Source organism: Oratosquilla oratoria, chromosome 35, assembly GCF_046742065.1.
Source record: "Oratosquilla oratoria isolate Oo_2021 chromosome 35, ASM4674206v1, whole genome shotgun sequence".
Taxonomy (NCBI): Eukaryota; Metazoa; Arthropoda; class Malacostraca; order Stomatopoda; family Squillidae; genus Oratosquilla; species Oratosquilla oratoria.
In genome coordinates this window covers 24,861,618-24,880,245 of record NC_134811.1, presented here as the reverse complement: position 1 = coordinate 24,880,245, position 18,628 = coordinate 24,861,618, and the positions used below count along the sequence as shown (strand labels likewise).

General features: G+C 45.6%; 1 protein-coding gene across 1 annotated transcript in view; it reads left to right on the top strand.

Annotated features, from left to right (window-relative positions):
- Positions 1–18,142, top strand: part of Prx2 (Peroxiredoxin 2) — an 18,665-nt gene extending 523 nt beyond the window's left edge. The window contains exons 2-6 of the mRNA XM_076174091.1: positions 5,711–5,840; positions 11,846–12,000; positions 12,594–12,756; positions 12,984–13,074; positions 16,707–18,142. Of these exons, the coding sequence (XP_076030206.1) occupies positions 5,736–5,840; positions 11,846–12,000; positions 12,594–12,756; positions 12,984–13,074; positions 16,707–16,792 (600 nt within the window). The 5' untranslated portion in view covers positions 5,711–5,735 and the 3' untranslated portion in view covers positions 16,793–18,142. The remainder of the gene's footprint in view (positions 1–5,710; positions 5,841–11,845; positions 12,001–12,593; positions 12,757–12,983; positions 13,075–16,706) is intronic.
- The last annotated feature ends 486 nt before the right edge of the window (positions 18,143–18,628 follow it).

Here is an 18,628-nt window from a genome sequence, read left to right as displayed (position 1 = left end):
ACATGGCTTTGTTCTCGAATGTTGGATGGTGTCGATGCTGTAAATTTTCCGAATCACGCAAGCACATATGTTTAATATGAAACTTGCGTTGTCCAGCTTAGTCTAACCAAACGTAACTATTCCATAGATTAAAACACTTATTTCAAATGCCAAAAAAGAAAATGGAAATTTCTTGTACATACCGTCAATGCTAGTCTACATTTGAATTATTTATGTTTAAGGTTGGAAAGTATTTAGTTGCAAGACATTTTCGATCAATTTGATTACGATGTAGTCTGTAGAGGGGAATGTTGATTGGTTTTCATTTGTATGTTAATTTTACTGTAGGAAGACTGGTAGCTCATAAGCCTCAGGTAGGACAAGGTCTTTTGCCTACAGTGTATTGCAGATAATGTTAATTAGGTTGGCTTTGGGTAAATTTCCAGAATCATGTGAAGAGGTATATTTGATGTTAGATTTGTTGTTCAATAGCTCCTAACTTTAAATATTCTAACTTAATGTAACCATTCCATAGAAAAAAAAATACCTTTGAAATTCAAAAATGAAAAGTGAAAAAATGCGTTTGCATGATACTGGAATAATACCAGCTTGTGATTTTCACATCACTCGTTTGATGGTTCTGCCTTTGTATGCCAGTCTGATAACCTATCCTCCAGGATGCTGCCACTACCAGGCATAGTTCCCCATCCTGATATCCAGGGATGCATTTAAGATAATGTATGGAAGGAAAAGTGAGCAATGCAGTGCCTGTCTTTGAAAAGTTGTTTGGAATCTCAGGCCTTTGTTTCTTTGAAATATTTCATCAGGTTTGTGGTTGCGGGCCTTCCATTAGATCAGTTTATCTCCATTACACCAGGTGTCTTGCAGAAAACCTGTGGCCCCTTCTTGTAAGAAATAGGGTAATGGGTTGGTTTTCATTTTCTGAAATAAAGAAAATTAAGTGTTGATGTAATGCCCAAGTCCCCAAGACTATAAATTTTATTTTCTAATGGACTGATCCCCACTAACTAGCTGGAGGATTAGTTGGTTCTTCACATATGCATGAAGCTATGCCACCTATTTGTTAAACCTAGGTGACTGCCACTTGGTGTTGTTTCTTTCTCATCTGTAAAACAGGGTGTGGTTAGGATTCTAACCTAGTTTTCAAACATAATTTAAGAGATTAAGAGCCGTAAATCATTTTGCTTGTGAAAGAGGCCCTCTGTTTTTACAATGTCAACATGCATGTCATTAGAATATTCAAGAAACCCCACAGCCACAGGCTTGTTAGCTTGTAAATATCTTGTTGGGTGTCAGGTGGTCATGCTTGGACAGTGCACTAGCTGAGGTTTAATTAGATTTATACACTAAACTTCCCTGCATCTAGGAAGGTGTGGATTTTTAAAGTCTTGCCATGTAATTGTTGCTGGTTGCTGCAATAATTTGTACTGTTGGTTTTTAGGGTGGAGGTCATGCGTGTTCAAAAGTTCTTTTGATGGCTAAGGGAGCTGCACATTTGGCACTAGTACTGTGAGTTCCTCTCACATTTGTGTAACCTTAAACTCTCCCCTCTTGAAATTTAGAAGCAAATTTTCTGCACTACTTGTGCAGTTTGATGGCCAGAAGAAAGTGTTATTGATTTTTCAATGTAGCTTAGAATCATCCATGAAAGCTTATTGCTTGATTGTATTAAACCCCAAAGGATAATTAACAATAGGAAGAGTATTGGACAGAAACGGTTTTAAAGTTCACCATCCCAGACCCTTAGGCATCCTGTGTATTTGAGGTCAACACTTACTGCTCAGGAAGTTTTCAAACCAGATTAAGAAATCTATGGTTCACATAGCGTTCAATATATTAAGGAGGTGTCCACACAAACCTTGTGGATCTGCTAACCCTCTACATGCATTAAAAAAAACGAATTCCTGTGATTTTCATTGGTACTTGTTTTTTATAGTTTATATTTATTGTATTATTATTATTATTATTTTTTTTATTTATTTTTTTTTTTCCCTTAAAAGTAGTCTGTATAACCTTACATGGTACAAAAGTGTGGCTGGTTATCCAAAAGGATTTGCCTGTTCTCCCACTTTGGGTATTGGAATGAGATTATTTATCCAGTCTTCAAGTATTCCTTTTCTCAGTCCACTTATCAGTGAGGATTGCCTTAAACCACCAATGGGAAAGCCAGCATGGATACATATCTTCAACACTTAGGTGACACCCACCCTCCCCCAATCAGGTCAGGGCATATCAGAGGTCTTTATTGATTTATTGTATTGTATTTTTTTTATTTTTTATTTAAATTTTTTTTTGTCCAGTGAACTTGCAGCAGCTTAACTCTTCACCTACTTTGTTCTGTGCCCTTGAAATGAGGATGTCAGTCTGCATGGTGGTCTTTTTGGATTTGTTCAGTTAATCTTGTGCATTTTGGATGCAATCTAAATTTTGCCAGGTTGCTTGAGCCAAATCTAGTGATACAGCTCTTCCTATTCACATGTCACAATACAACTATGACCTTTAATCTTAAAAAATTAGCACACATCTTGGACAATTTTTAAATTACCTCACCGATTTATCTTCGTTCCCGTGTATTGAGTACATCATGTCTTGGGCAAAGATTTCTGCATTCAGGGAGGTGACCATTTCAGTTTTGAGCTATTTTGAGCTGTCATACTATCTTATCAAAAGGACAGGATTTACACTCCTACACATTAGAAGCCTACTGCGTGAAGAGTCGAACATAACATGCTGGTTTAATGACAAACCTATACAACTGAGGATAGCACTATTCAGGGTCAATCACATTCCATACGATTGACAATCACAAATGCCTTATTGAACCATACATTGCACTAAAGTGTATCGTGCGCGCTCGCGCGCGCGCACACACACACACACACACACACACACACACACACACACACACACACACACACAAAAAAAAAAAAGATAGCACCGATAATACCACCGCTGCCGATCACTACTATCACCTCAACAGTAGCAACAACGATAACAAGGCGACAGCAGCAGCACTGGAACAACTTCCCCCTTCCACTTTTCCTCCGCTGGCTGTGCGGTAATTCCCCTTAACGCAATATCCCCAGGAGACTGCAGACGACCAGGTGCCCTAGGCACGGTGATCAGTGTTGCTGGTCATGTACGTCATAAACCTGTATATGGAAGCGGCCAATCTCGTTTGGTAATCCATGTGCAACCAGTCGAAATAGTACAGTAAGGATCGGCACATATTGGGAAATTGTACGTGTTAGAAAATATCAGTCGTTTATGGCTTGCTGTGTTGGTTAACACCTGCTCTTCTCATGTTGGGTTTGATCCGGTTAAATGCGTTGCGTGCTATGGTGGTTGGCGGGGGATTCCTGAAGTTACCGGCTCGGAAATCGTAAGCACTTCTGGTCTTTCTTCACCCTTGGTTGCATAGTATTGCCCAACCGTAGTCGGGGCTACATCTATATGATAGGTAACCGCGTTGGAAGATGTCTCGCCTAACTCGTCCAAATTTAACGTAGGGTCGGGTAAGTGTGGCGGCTGTGGCCTTGGATGGTTTGGAGAGGTCGCGGGGACGGTCGGAATATCAATGCCTGCCTCTTACCCGGAAACCTCGCTTCGCGTTACTAGTGTCTTCGAGGTTGTCTATTTACATGCCTCAGCGTCTGGCACAGACGTGCAGTTACGTCCTCGTCACCTTGAAAGGGGGTGGAGTAATGGCTGGCGGAAATCCTGCTCCACCCGATGTCATCTGAAAATATTTTCCTGTCGCAGCTGCAGGATCGAGTGGAATGTACATGTCTGACGTATTTGTACTCAAAGTGCTATCGTCGTTTTTTTTTTTTTCTTCTCCTTTTTCCCGAACAGTCTTTGTCAAGCGAAGGGGTTTGATTAGGGAGGTTGGAGCCTCAGGGCAGTGTGATACAAGTACATCATGGGAGTAGTTTTGTACAAATAAAGTCCTGCTACGAGTATTACGGAAAGCCGCAGACCCACAATTGGTTCCAACGGTCATTGGACCCTCCCTTTACCCTCTATGGGAAGGAGTATGTCCGTTATGAGTGTGGGGGGTTTTGTCCTTGCAGATCTCCTTGTGAACGTCCTTGATTTGGCAGCAAAGGTCATTAGGCATGCATCTCGCTTATCAGTGGCTTCTGGATTCGTCGCCACAGACCGGGCATACTTGACATCTGTCGGTAGTGTAAATGCGCAGTGAGAGGGCCGATCAATTATTTGTGCGTTATCTATCGTGTAATACGAGGGACGACTGAAAAGTTGAGCCTAACCAGGCAAGAGGCCGAATACTTATGGAAACAGGTTGGCATGATTAGCAACTTGGTTGACCCCCGCATGACAAATTTCATTGCCTAAACTTTATTTATAGACGAGAGAACTGAGGTCACCCGCGATATTTGTGAAAATGGGGAGTAAATATCACTGCTCGCCCTTATGGTTTAGGCTCGTAGCGACACAGGCATGATAATTAAACTCCTTGTTAAGACTAAATATTACACTAACAAAAATAACACAAATGAGCATAGAATATAACAATGCATATGACAAGGAATCGTATCGCTTATCATGTAGTTTTTATCGTACGATCAGATGGGCGAAACAGTCTAACGGTCACTATGGAGATGAATGGGTAGTATGAAGTGAACGATAAAATCTGGGAGGGGGCAGATTCTTGTAGCTTCTGGTATTCAGGAAGATATTTGAGGTTTCTTAATTAGAAAGACGAAAGTTACGTCGCTCGTAGTCCAGCAGTAACCTGGATAGTGTCCGATGAATTCTGATAATGAATGTTAAATACTTCTTGTTATGGTCCTAAGGACTTCTTAGCTGATTTATAAGTCGATGATGTAGGTAATTCTACGTTGATTCAGATGGGCCCTGGGCTTCAGCTTCTTTTTGCAATAGTCTGGAGCTGTCACTGCTGACTTCTCGACTTATCTGTTGGTCGTCCTAGGCCCCGCCCTTGTATACTCAGCGGATGGGAGCCGATGTCTGGAACATGGCAAAATGTATCCAAATTCATAGGTTGAAGATCCTCGGCCAGTGGGAAAGCAGAGCGAGCTTTTCCCGCCAAATCAGGAACGTTTCAGTACTACGATCATACTAAAGAGCGCTATCTAACAGATTTGGCATTGCGCAGTGATTAAACAGGTCAAGTATGTGTACATTTATATAATAAAACCGCCTTTCATGCAAGACGTGCCTTAAGATTACAAACATGAGACTATTCACACAAGGGCGTGACATAGCACAACCACAGGACTAATGTCAATTACGTGGCAGTAGAGTACCGATCCGTGATCGAGTATCTCTTCCTGAAGCACGACCCTTGGAGGGGATGCCCCTTCATCTGGCACGGTCAAGGGGTGGGAGCGCGGGCGAAAGTCCGTCGCAGTCGAGCCGAGGTCCGGAAGGCCCCGAACCTCGACCACGGACGAGAACAGACTTGGTCATGAATGACCAGCGAATCTCGTACCTTCCTCCTCCCCCTCGCACCATCTCGAGTTCTAGAGGGTCTCAGTATGAAGGACTAAATGGCAGATACAACGCCTACAGCACTTGCTAAAGTTTTGACTGCATCAAGCATAAGCGTGCACTTTGAATTACAGGACCCGTAACTGCCAGGTATGATACATTTGGAGAGTAGGAAGCACATGTGGGTGGCAAATAGGGTTACCATTCATGTGATTTTTTCATTTCGTTCCAGATAAAACCTCAAACAAAATTTCACCATGACTGACAACGTAGTTCCTGCTATTGGCCGCCCAGCACCCTCCTTCAAAGGCACTGCTGTAGTCAATGGACAGTTCAAGGATATCTCCCTCTCTGATTACAAGGTGAGTTGTTTTGTTTGAAAAGTGTTTGAGATTAGTTACTTTTTCATTTTCAGAGATAATTGAATTGCACATTAATATTTATTTTGTTTACCATGAAATTGGGTACAGTTCAGAAGTGGTGTCACGTTAAAAAAAGATGGGTGCTGCCAAGCATGGAAGGCATTAGTCCAAATAGATTTAGCCCTTTCATTATGGAATCCATGTACGAAGTTGGCTAGTGTTGAGGATCAGCAAAGGTGGCAAGTCTTTTTGAAACATTTTGTAGTGCTATTTTAAATTTTATGCCCGTACTTGCTACACACACACGCACACACACTCTCGGACAGACACACTCACGCGCACACCCGGATACACACGCACGCACACTCTCGGACAGACACACGCACGCACACTATCGGACTCACTCACGCGCACTCTCGGACAGGCGCGCCGGCACTCTCTCGGACAGACACGCGCGCACACACACTCTCGGACAGACACGCGCGCACACACACTCTCGGACAGACACGCGCGCACACACACTCAGACAGACGCCACGCACACACACACTCGGAAAGACAGACACGCACACACACACTCGGACAGACAGACACGCACACACACACTCGGACAGACAGACACGCACACACACACTCGGACAGACAGACACGCACACACACACTCGGACAGACAGACACGCACACACACACTCGGACAGACAGACACGCACACACACACTCGGACAGACAGACACGCACACACACACACTCGGACAGACAGATACACACACACACTCGGACAGACAGATACACACACACACTCGGACAGACAGATACACACACACACTCGGACAGACAGACACGCACTCGGACAGACAGACACGCACACACACACTCGGACAGACAGACACTCACACACACTCGGTCAGACAGACACTCACACACACTCGGACACACACACGCACACTCGGACAGACGCACGCACACACACACTCGGACAGACACACTCGGACACACACACACACTCGGACAGACCCACGCACGCACACACACACTCGGACAGACTCACGCACGCACATACACGCGCGCGCGCGCACACACACACTCGGACAGACCCACGCGCGCACACACACACTCGGACAGACCCACGCACGCACACACACACTCGGACAGACCCACGCACGCATACACACTCGGACAGACCCACCCACACACACACTCGGACAGACACGCACACAGACACTCGGACAGACAGACACGCACACAGACACTCGGACAGACAGACACGCACACAGACACGCACACACACACTCGGACAGACAGACACGCAGACAGACACGCACACACACACTCGGACAGACAGACACGCACACACACACTCGGACAGACAGACACGCACACACACACTCGGACAGACAGACACGCACACACACACTCGGACAGACAGACACGCACACACACACTCGGACAGACAGACACGCACACACACACTCGGACAGACAGACACGCACACACACACTCGGACAGACAGACACGCACACACACACTCGGACACAGACACGCACACACACACTCGGACAGACACGCACACACACACTCGGACAGACAGACACGCACACACACACTCGGACAGACAGACACGCACACACACACTCGGACAGACAGACACGCACACACACACTCGGACAGACAGACACGCACACACACACTCGGACAGACAGACACGCACACACACACTCGGACAGACAGACACGCACACACACACTCGGACAGACACACTCACACTCGGACACACACACGCACACTCTGACAGACAGACACGCACACACACACTCGGACAGACAGACACGCATACACACACTCGGACAGACAGACAGGCACACACACGGACAGACAGACACGCACACACACACTCGGACAGACAGACACGCACACACACACTCGGACAGACAGACACGCACACACACACTCGGACAGACAGACACGCACACACACACTCGGACAGACAGACACGCACACACACACTCGGACAGACAGACACGCACACACACACTCGGACAGACAGACACGCACACACACACTCGGACAGACACACACACACACACACTCGGACAGACACACACACACACACACTCGGACAGACAGACACACACACACACTCGGACAGACAGACACACACACACACACTCGGACAGACACACACACACACACACACACACACACACACACACACACACACACACACACACACACACACTCGGACAGACACACACACACACACACACACTCGGACAGACAGACACACACACACACACACTCGGACAGACACACACACACACACACACTCGGACAGACAGACACACACACACACACACTCGGACAGACACACACACACACACTCTGACAGACACACACACACACACACACTCGGACAGACAGACACACACACACACACACACACACACACTCGGACAGACAGACACACACACACACACACACACTCGGACACAGACAGACACGCACACACACACTCGGACACAGACAGACACGCACACTCGGACACACACACACACACACACACTCGGACACAGACAGACACGCACACACACACTCGGACACAGACACGCACACACACACTCGGACACAGACACGCACACACACACTCGGACACAGCGCTCGGCCGCGCGCGCACACATACCAGACAGACACGTACACACACACTCGGACACAGACACGCACACACACTCGGACAGACAGACACGCACACACACTCGGACAGACAGATACACACACACACTCGGACAGACAGATACACACACACACTCGGACAGACAGACACGCACACACACACTCGGACAGACAGACACGCACACACGCTCGGCCGCGCGCGCACACATACACACACTGACACACACGCACACACTCGGACAGACACGCACACACACACTCGGACAGACACACACACACACACACACACACACGGACAGACAGACACACACACACACACACACACTCGGACAGACAGACACACACACACACACACACACTCGGACAGACAGACACACACACACACACTCGGACAGACAGACACACACACACACACACACACACACACACACACACACACTCGGACAGACAGACACACACACACACACTCGGACAGACAGACACACACACACACACTCGGACAGACAGACACACACACACACACACACTCGGACACAGACAGACACGCACACACACACTCGGACACAGACACGCACACACACACTCGGACACAGACACGCACACACACACTCGGACACAGACACGCTCGGCCGCGCGCGCACACATACCAGACAGACACGTACACACACACTCGGACACAGACACGCACACACACTCGGACAAACAGACACGCACATACGCTCGGCCGCGCGCGCACACATACACACACTGACACACACGCACACACTCGGACAGACACGCACACACACTCGGACAGACACGCACACACACTGACAGACACTCGGACACACACACACACACTGACAGACACGCACACACACACACACACTCGGAGAGACACCCACACACACACACACACTCGGAGAGACACCCACACACACACACACAGGGCAGACACACGCACACACACAGGGCAGACACGCACACACACTGACAGACACACGCGCACACTCGGACACACACACACACACTGACAGACACACACACACACACACACACTCGGAGAGACACCCACACACACGCGCACACGCACACACACACACACAGGGCAGACACAGGGCAGACACACGCACACACACTCTGACAGACACGCACACACACTCGGACAGACACGCACACACACACACACACACTCGGACAGACACGCACACACACACACACACTCGGACAGACACGCACACACACACACACACACACACACACACTCGGACAGACACGCACACACACACACACACTCGGACAGACACGCACACACACACACACTCGGACAGACGCACACACACACGCACACACTCGGACAGACGCGCACACACACGCACACACTCGGACAGACACACACACTTGGACAGACACACGCACACACTCGGACAGGCACACGCGCACACACACACACTCGGGGAGAAACGAATTCATATACACTCGGACACACACACACACACACATTTGGACAGACACACGCACACACACATTTGGACAGACACACGCACACACACATTTGGACAGACACACGCACACACACACTCGGACGGACACACGCACACACACACTCGGACGGACACACGCACACACACGCACGCACACCCACCCACTCGGACAGACCCACGCACGCACACACCCACACACCCACTCGGACAGACCCACGCACACAGACACACGCACGCACACACCCACTCGGACAGACACACGCACGCACACACACCCACTCGGACAGACACACGCACGCACACACACCCACTCGGACAGACACACGCACGCACACACACCCACTCGGACAGACACACGCACGCACACACACCCACTCGGACAGACACACGCACGCACACACACACACTCGGGCAGACACACGCACGCGCACACACACACACACTCGGGCAGACACACGCACGCGCACACACACACACACTCGGGCAGACACACGCACGCGCACACACACACACACGCACGCATACACACATACTCGGGCAGACACGCACGCACACACACACACACAAGTTAGATGAGAAAGTGGTGTGTGCAAAAACAATACATGAATTTAGAAATAGTTTAGATAAAATGAGATATGAAGACGGGACACCACGAGCATAGCTCCCCTTCCCGTAAAATACAACTAGGTAAATACACACACACACACACATACACACAAACGCTCTGACACTGACAGACATGCACACACTCATACACACACACACAGAAATGCATTCATACACACTCGGACAGACAGACACGCACACACACACACGGCTCGGTGGCGGATTGGTAAAGCACTGGCCTCACAAGCCAGAGATCCGGGGTTCGATTCCCCGGCCGGGCGGAGATAAGTTGGGTTTGTCTCCCTTCACGTGTAACCCCTGTTCACCTAGCAGTGAGTAGGTACGGGATGTTAGTCAAGGACTTGTGACCTTGCTGTCCCGGTTTGTGATTTGTGAGTGGTCTCAGACCTACCCAAAGATCGGCAAATAATGAGCTTTGAGCTCGCTGCCATAGGGTGGTGTCTGGCTGTCTCGACATGAGGCTGCAGCAGATCCGAGGTGAATACACACACACACACACACACACACACACACACACACACACACACACACACACACACACACACACACACACAAAGGATTACAAAGGCGGAGCATGCCGACAGGAGACCTTTTGGTCCATATCCAGGTCGGATGCGAAAAATCATAATAATGAAATAATAAAGAAAAACTATAATGTGAATAACAAATAAAATACATAAATGCATAGGTATAGTTAAATAATAAACAAACAGGTAAATAGTAGATAATAATAAATTGGCATATAACTAATAATAAATGAAAATCAAACAGACAAATGATGATAAAACAAACAAATTATATAAAATAAATTATAATCATTACAGCATCTTGCTTAGGTGTTTATCTAAATGGTTCTTAAAGCTTTGAACTGAACTACATTGCAACCTGTGCAGGAAGTTTATTCCATTCATTAACTACATGGTTGGCAAAGTTGTTTCTACCTACTTCCAAATTTAATCTATTTACGGACAGTTTGAGACCATTGTTTCTTGTCCGATTCTCATTCAATGTGAAAAATTTGTCACTTTTGATGTCCATTCCCTTTAGAATCTTGTAGACCAGTATCAAGTCACCTCTGAGTCTAAGCTTTTTTTAGGGAAAACAGATTCATATGTTTTTGTCGATTTTCGTATGATTTATTTTTTATATTTGGAATCGGTTTTGTGGCTCGCCGTTGTACTTTTTCCAGTCTGTCAATGTCTTTAATGAGATTCGGTGCAGCTAGTGTAAAAGTAATTTTTATTTATAGGGCAAATATGTGGTGCTGTTCTTCTATCCCTTGGACTTCACTTTTGTCTGCCCCACTGAGATCATTGCTTTCTCCGATCGTGCAGAAGAATTCCGCAAGATTAGCTGTGAACTTATAGCCTGTTCAACTGACTCTCACTTCTCTCACTTGGCATGGTAAGTATTTGAAGTTGACATGAATGCAATGTACATAGACTAACTTGAGCAGTACAGTGGGGGGACAGGGATGATACTTTATTCACAAAGACTGAGAGGGACAACAAATGGGTTTTTTTGACGACTGTAATATGAGTGCTTTGGACTAGATTGTAAGGCTAAGAGGGGTCATGGGTGAATTATATTTAAATGCTGGGTGTGCATGCTTTGCCTGCCCCCCTCCATAATGGGGGGGGGGGAAGGTTCTTGTATGTATTTGGGACCATGCATGAGTTGGTAATGGGAAGTGTGCCATCTTCCTATGACATATCCTCAAAATGTGTTGGTATCCTAGTTTCCATCTGGAAGTGCAGCTTTGAGGTGTTCTCTCCTGCCTTGGCCCAGTAAATCTTGCATTTTTTCACACAAGGAGAGCTGACAGTGGAGACTACTCATATCACTGGAAGCCAGTGACCAACACAAGACATTATCCTAAAGTTTTTTTTTTTTTTTTTTTCCCTTGTATATGTGGGAAGACCTGAAGTCACTATTACAACTATTTGAGATAGAATCCCAAAAGTTTTGTGATCACATGCCCTGACATTCTCCTCCAGGATCAACCAAGACCGTAAGCAGGGAGGTCTAGGAACCATGAATATTCCAGTTCTGGCTGACAAGAACATGGAAATTGCCAAGGCATATGGTGTACTTAAGGAAGATGATGGGGTTGCATTCAGAGGTCTTTTTATCATTGATAAATCACACAATCTTCGTCAGGTTTGTTACATCTGGTACTTGTTTTTGGTTACATGTTGCCATACAAGACTGTTCCAGGTTTAGATTGGCTATAGTGATGATCTGGTTGAAATTAGTTGAATAGCAGTACTCGATGTATTCTAGCCGCTTCACTGAAAATGTTGACCCTAGTAATTCAAACTGATGTTGAGTTTATGATGCATATGGTGACTTGCTGGTTTTGTAACCTTGTGCTTAATCTTGACCAGGTGACAATTAATGATCTTCCTGTTGGACGAGATGTTGACGAGACCTTGAGATTGGTTCAAGCCTTCCAGTTCACAGATGTACATGGTGAAGGTAAGAATCTTTGGCTACTTTATATACTACAATCCCTATGTTATGCTGTCCCCCCCACTCTTAATAGTGTCCTGTACCACTTCTCTGAATATACATTTCCATTTTTGCTGAACCCTGTGGTAGGGGAGAATATTGCCACAGACACAAACATGGGACTAGGCATCCTACTCTATAGCCCAAAAGGATTAAAAAAAAAAGGGGGGGGGATGCAAAGGCATAGGGTCTAGGAGTTTCCCAACCAGAACCCTAATATTTAGCTCTTTTAATATGCAGGGATGTGGTACAGATGAGTGAAAGGAAAGAGTCAGTATGTGTGAGATGGATGAGTTGGTATTGAGTGAAAAAAGTTGAAAGGAAAGGGCAAGTTTGAGTTTGGAAGTGTAGTTGAGATGGTGTTGGGTGTGAAAAGACATTGGAGAGAAGGGGTGGCTATACTAGTATTTAAGATGGCTGTGGAAGGTTTCTTCAAGGTTAATGTGGGCCTGGTAGTGAGAAGAGTATAGAGGAAAGGGAGGCTTTTTGGATAGATTTACACGAGTGCATAGAATTTAGGGAGAAATGTCGATGTGGTATCGAGAGATCTCGATGCTGGAGTAGGACACAAACCAATATATGGAGTGGTTGGGAAGTCTGGAGTACATACATATACCAAGGCTTTTTCCTCCTTACTAGGGAGGTAGCCAAAAAGAAAAATGTATAAAATCATTCCCACCCATTCCATCTCTGAATACACTCCACTCCCCTCCACCCTCCCTCTTATCTTAGCACCTGGATGATGGGTCACCCCTGCACCTTGTCCACTGCCCTGGGTCAGAAGCAATGTCGCAAGACACAGCACATCCACAGCAAGGCCGCTTCACTAAATCGGCGACCCCCCCCCCTCTCCATCCCCCCCATGCATAAAAGTCTGGAGTGCTAGGAAAAAATTGTAGTAGAGTTGGAGATTTGTCTAGAAAGGGTTGATGATGGCAAACCGTGTTTAGGAAGAAAGTCAAACATAACATGGGAGAGGGTGGTGGATAAGGTTGGTAGGGCTTTAACGGACTATACAGTGGTAACCAGAAGAATAGGAAGAGTTTTGGATGTACATGTTCTTTGGGGAGAGTGGTGGGAAATATCAGAATTTTTTTGGAAGGTAGAGAGTGAAGGATAGATGGAGAAAGAGGAAAAAGGTCAGAAGGTAGGGAGGTGCTGAGAGTAAACTTCATAATCAAAGAGTACAAGAAAGTGAGAGGAGTAGGAGTGAAGGATAGGTAGAACCAGGAGTGGAGGAATGGGGATATTTCAAGGATGGAGTCGGGTGTGCAGAGATGGTGTATGGAACAAGGAGGACAGGAGGAAATAGAAGGAAAGGTAGTGATTGATGGTATGATGAAGCAAAGAAGGTTCTAGAAGAGAAGAAATGAGCATTCACAGGTTGGTTGGTTGCAAAATAGGACGGGAGAATCGTATGAGAGGTACAAAGAGAAAAGCAAAGTAAAGCACAAGATAACGATGTGAAAATGGGTAAGGGTGACAGAAAATTTTGGTGGAAGGAAATTAAGAGGAAGAGGAGGCAAATAAAGTAGACAAAAGGTAAAAAGTGCAGATGGAGAGATAATGGAAGATGGCAGTAAGAGGAAGATGGGAAGATTATTGTAGGGAGTACCTAATCTAGAGGAGGATATGGAGGGGAAGGATAGTAGCAGTGAGAAGTGCTAAGAAAATGAGTGATGAATGAGAAAAATGGAGAAATAAAAGATGAGGTGAAGGCAATTGTTAAAATGAGAGCATGTAAGGCACCTGGGTTAGATGGATGTCATGTGAAGTGTCTAATAAAACGGAGGTATGGTGATGGTGGACTGGCTAGTAAGGTTTAAGGTTTGTTTAAAAGGGGTTGAGTGCCGAAGGGCTGGAGTCTGTATAGTTCCCCTCTATAAGGGAAAGGGGGATAAGTGCGAGTAGTAGTTTCAGAAAGATCAGTTTGACTAGTGTAGTTGGGAAGGGTTATGGGAGAGGTGACTGAGAGGATTAGGTGAGGAATGGTGTGGGTTTAAGACGGTAGGGATTGTGTGGATCATATTTTTGTGGTAAGGAAGATGTGAGAGCTTTAGGAAAAGGTGATGATTTTTTGGGCCTTTATGGATTTGGAAAAGGCTTATGACAGGCTAGACAGGAAGGCACTGTGTGAGGTATTGCAGATATACAGGATAGGGGGAAAGCTGTTAGTTTTTACAATAGTAGTAGAGCCTATGGTAGAATTTGAAAGGGAGAATTGTTTGAGATAAAGGTGGGATTTCACCAGGGATGTTATGTCAACATGTCTTTCAATTTATAAATGGATAGGGTGATGGGCCAGGGATTGGAGATGGTTAGGAGAAAAACGGGAGATAAGCCAGTTGTTTGCTGACAACAGTGCACTTGTAGCAGGATCAAAGGAAGGATTAAGGAAGTGACAGTTTGGTAAGGTGTGTGTGAGAGGGAAGTTGCAGATAAAATAGTAAAATTAAGGCAGTGTACAAGGGGAGAGGATGGCAGCAAATTGTAAGAGTATAAAAGGAGACTGGAGGAAGTGAATAGATTTAGAATGTGGCAGGAAAGGGAAGAGTGGAGGTGGAATGTAGATTGAGAAATAAGTAAATGCTTTGGGGGAGTTGAAAAGTTTAATGAGACATTTTGGAATGGATGATAAGAGATTGTATGAAGGGGTGATTGTACCGACAGCAATTGGTCAAACATGGAACATGAGATGAAGAGTTTAAATGTGTTTTGATATGAAATGGGTGAGAAGTATGGTAGGTGTTACTAGGCTGGATAGTGAGGAATGAGGAGGAGAGCAGGTGTGGAAAGAGTTGGGAGAGGGTTGTGGAAAGACTTGATGGTTTGGACATGTGGAAGGAATGAGTGAAGAAAAAATTTAAGATGCAGAAGGAGTGAACAGGAGGGGGCAACCAAAGATGGTGTAAAAGGTAAAAAGGATGGTGTAAAAGGAGTATTGGGGAAAAGGGGAATGTTTGAGGGAGAAGGCAGAAAATAGGCATGAGTGGAGAATGGTTGTATGGATGATGCTGTGATACATGGAAGGGAGTGGAGGTGGGGTTAGGGAGTACCTGTGAATAATATTCTGACGCTGCCCGAAGGGATTTCTCCCCATCTCTTATTCTGCATGAGGGGATGGAGGGGGGGGGGAGTTGCCAATTAAATGAAGCAGCCTTGCTGTGGATGTGCTGTCCTGCTACATTCTGACTCAGGGCAGTGGATGGGATGCAGGGATGACCCATCATCCAGGAGCCAAGAAAAGAGTGAGGGATGGGGATTGGGTGGAATTATGCTTTTTGACTTAGGCTACCTCCCTTGTAATTATTGAAAAACCTACAGTATATGTACATAGGTCTTACCAATAACCCCCACCAAAACACACACACACACACACACACACACACGCACGCACGCACGCACACGCACGCACGCACGCACGCACACACTCGCACACTCTCTCTCTCTCTCTCACTTGCTCACTTTTTCCTTCTCTCACACTCTTCTCTTCCTCCTACCCATGCATGTGATAAAATTGAAGAGGTTTCTCTAAGAGCCCTTGATACCAAATGTGCAAATAGTTGATGCACGTCCTAAAACTAAAAATCATCTTACAGTATGCCCAGCTGGATGGAAGCCTGGCTCCAAGACCATGAAGGCTGACCCTGAAGGAAGCAAGGAATACTTCAGCTCTCAGAACTAAGCTATCTCTTCCTGAGACTGGATATGGGAAAGGTGCAGTCTTGCACATCTTGTGCTTGCACCTTGGTGTCAAGAAAGTTTTCTTTTATAAATTTTCTCACCACAACTTGAAATGATAGAATCTTAGATGAATGGTATTTGTATTTTCATTCCTTTGTTTTGATGCGGTGTAGTAGAAACACTTTACATAATGCTCATTAAAGAATACCAGGATCTTTGATTTGATGAATCTGTGGGGTATTTGCTGTTGGATTATGGACCTCTCCCCTTATTTTTTCTTTGTTTATAATAAAAGCATGCATATACTAAGGGCTTTTCCCCTCATATTTGTTTTTAGGCAATGTATATCACAATATGTGGAGGGCTCTGGGTGATTGCAGCTGATACTATATAGTAATTTATGTATACTCCCTGCACTGGAGCAAAATCCGTCTTGCTGAATTCTGTCAAAGGAGCCTGATAATGGGTGTATTAATCTCTTCAGGTAGCACCATCTAAACTTGTACCTTTGGAGGGTGAGGGATCTGGAGCTCTGTTCTCTCTTGTCAAATGCAAAGTTGCACTACTCTTTGACTTGAGTCTCAAATCGAGACAGTGTGCCAGGGAGTGTGCTGCTTCACATGCATGCCATTGACAGTCCCCAAGCAGGCTCCCATGCAACAACCTTTCCCATTCCGAACAGCTCTTGACATGTTTGATCAACTCCCAGCTACAAGGTCTATGAACATCCACTTTGTTTCCTCCAGGGAGGGTTCTTGAGGCAACCTTGGGAGTGGGATCAACATCAGGGAAATGTGCCACATGCCCATATAGCCTGAGCATTTACTAATTGGGCTGGTAACGGGTCTAGACTGGGTCTTGCAGTAGTCTCTGGTTTGATGGAAGGCCTTTTAGAGCCTCTGTCAGAGTGGAGATAGGTCTTGGTGGTGGATTGGACAGGCTTGGGTAGCCATTGACCTACGAAAGGGTTGCTTACATTAATATTTTGAAATACTTAGACCTAAGAATTACTTTTGGCAGCTGTGCTTATGTATATGTACAACATTCCAGACCAGGCCTAGTCCCATATGCAAAACTGCAATCTGTCTTATCAGTGTTGCAGTCTTGTCATGGATTTTCATTGTCAGCTTAATTAAAATATATTTTTCTGTGGGTCACAATGTATTCTTGATATTCTAGTTCCCCAGTAAAGTTTCATCAAATTCAGAACCTGTAAGATGCTAGCATTATACTGAACGTGTTTTAGGCCAGTACACCTGCATTGTTCTTAATTTTGTAGACAACTCGGAGTAGCTAGAGGCTTTAGAGTTGTATTTTGTTAGGAAACTCTTAAATAAAATGTCCACATAAATTTGTTTTCTTGATCATAAAAAATTATATACATGCAAATTGCTTGCTTCACTTGGTCAACAAAGACTTGAGTATTGCCCCCAGTGGACCAATGTTGTGTGAAATTCAAGTTGAAGTGGAGATCTGCCTCAAAATATTGAATGCTTATCTTTCGATTAATTTTTTAATTTTGCAGTTCATAAATCTTCCCATTCCTATGATTTAGCATTTTTTCCATAAAGGCAAGCTTAATGGAGCTTCATATCGCCTTGGTATTATCCTGGACCAGATTACACCTAGGTCTCTTAGTCCAACACTCGCCAACCACCACTTGTGCAGATGTTTGGGCCCAGGACATGGACCCACTTCAGTAATTGTTGGTGTTTTATGTCCCAAGCCAGTTACCAAAGTGGGTTAGTCCAGGCCCCAAATGTCCACTCAAGTGGCAGCTGGCAAGTGTTGAATTAAGAGACCTAGGTGTATGTACCACTATGGAAGTCTGGCAACT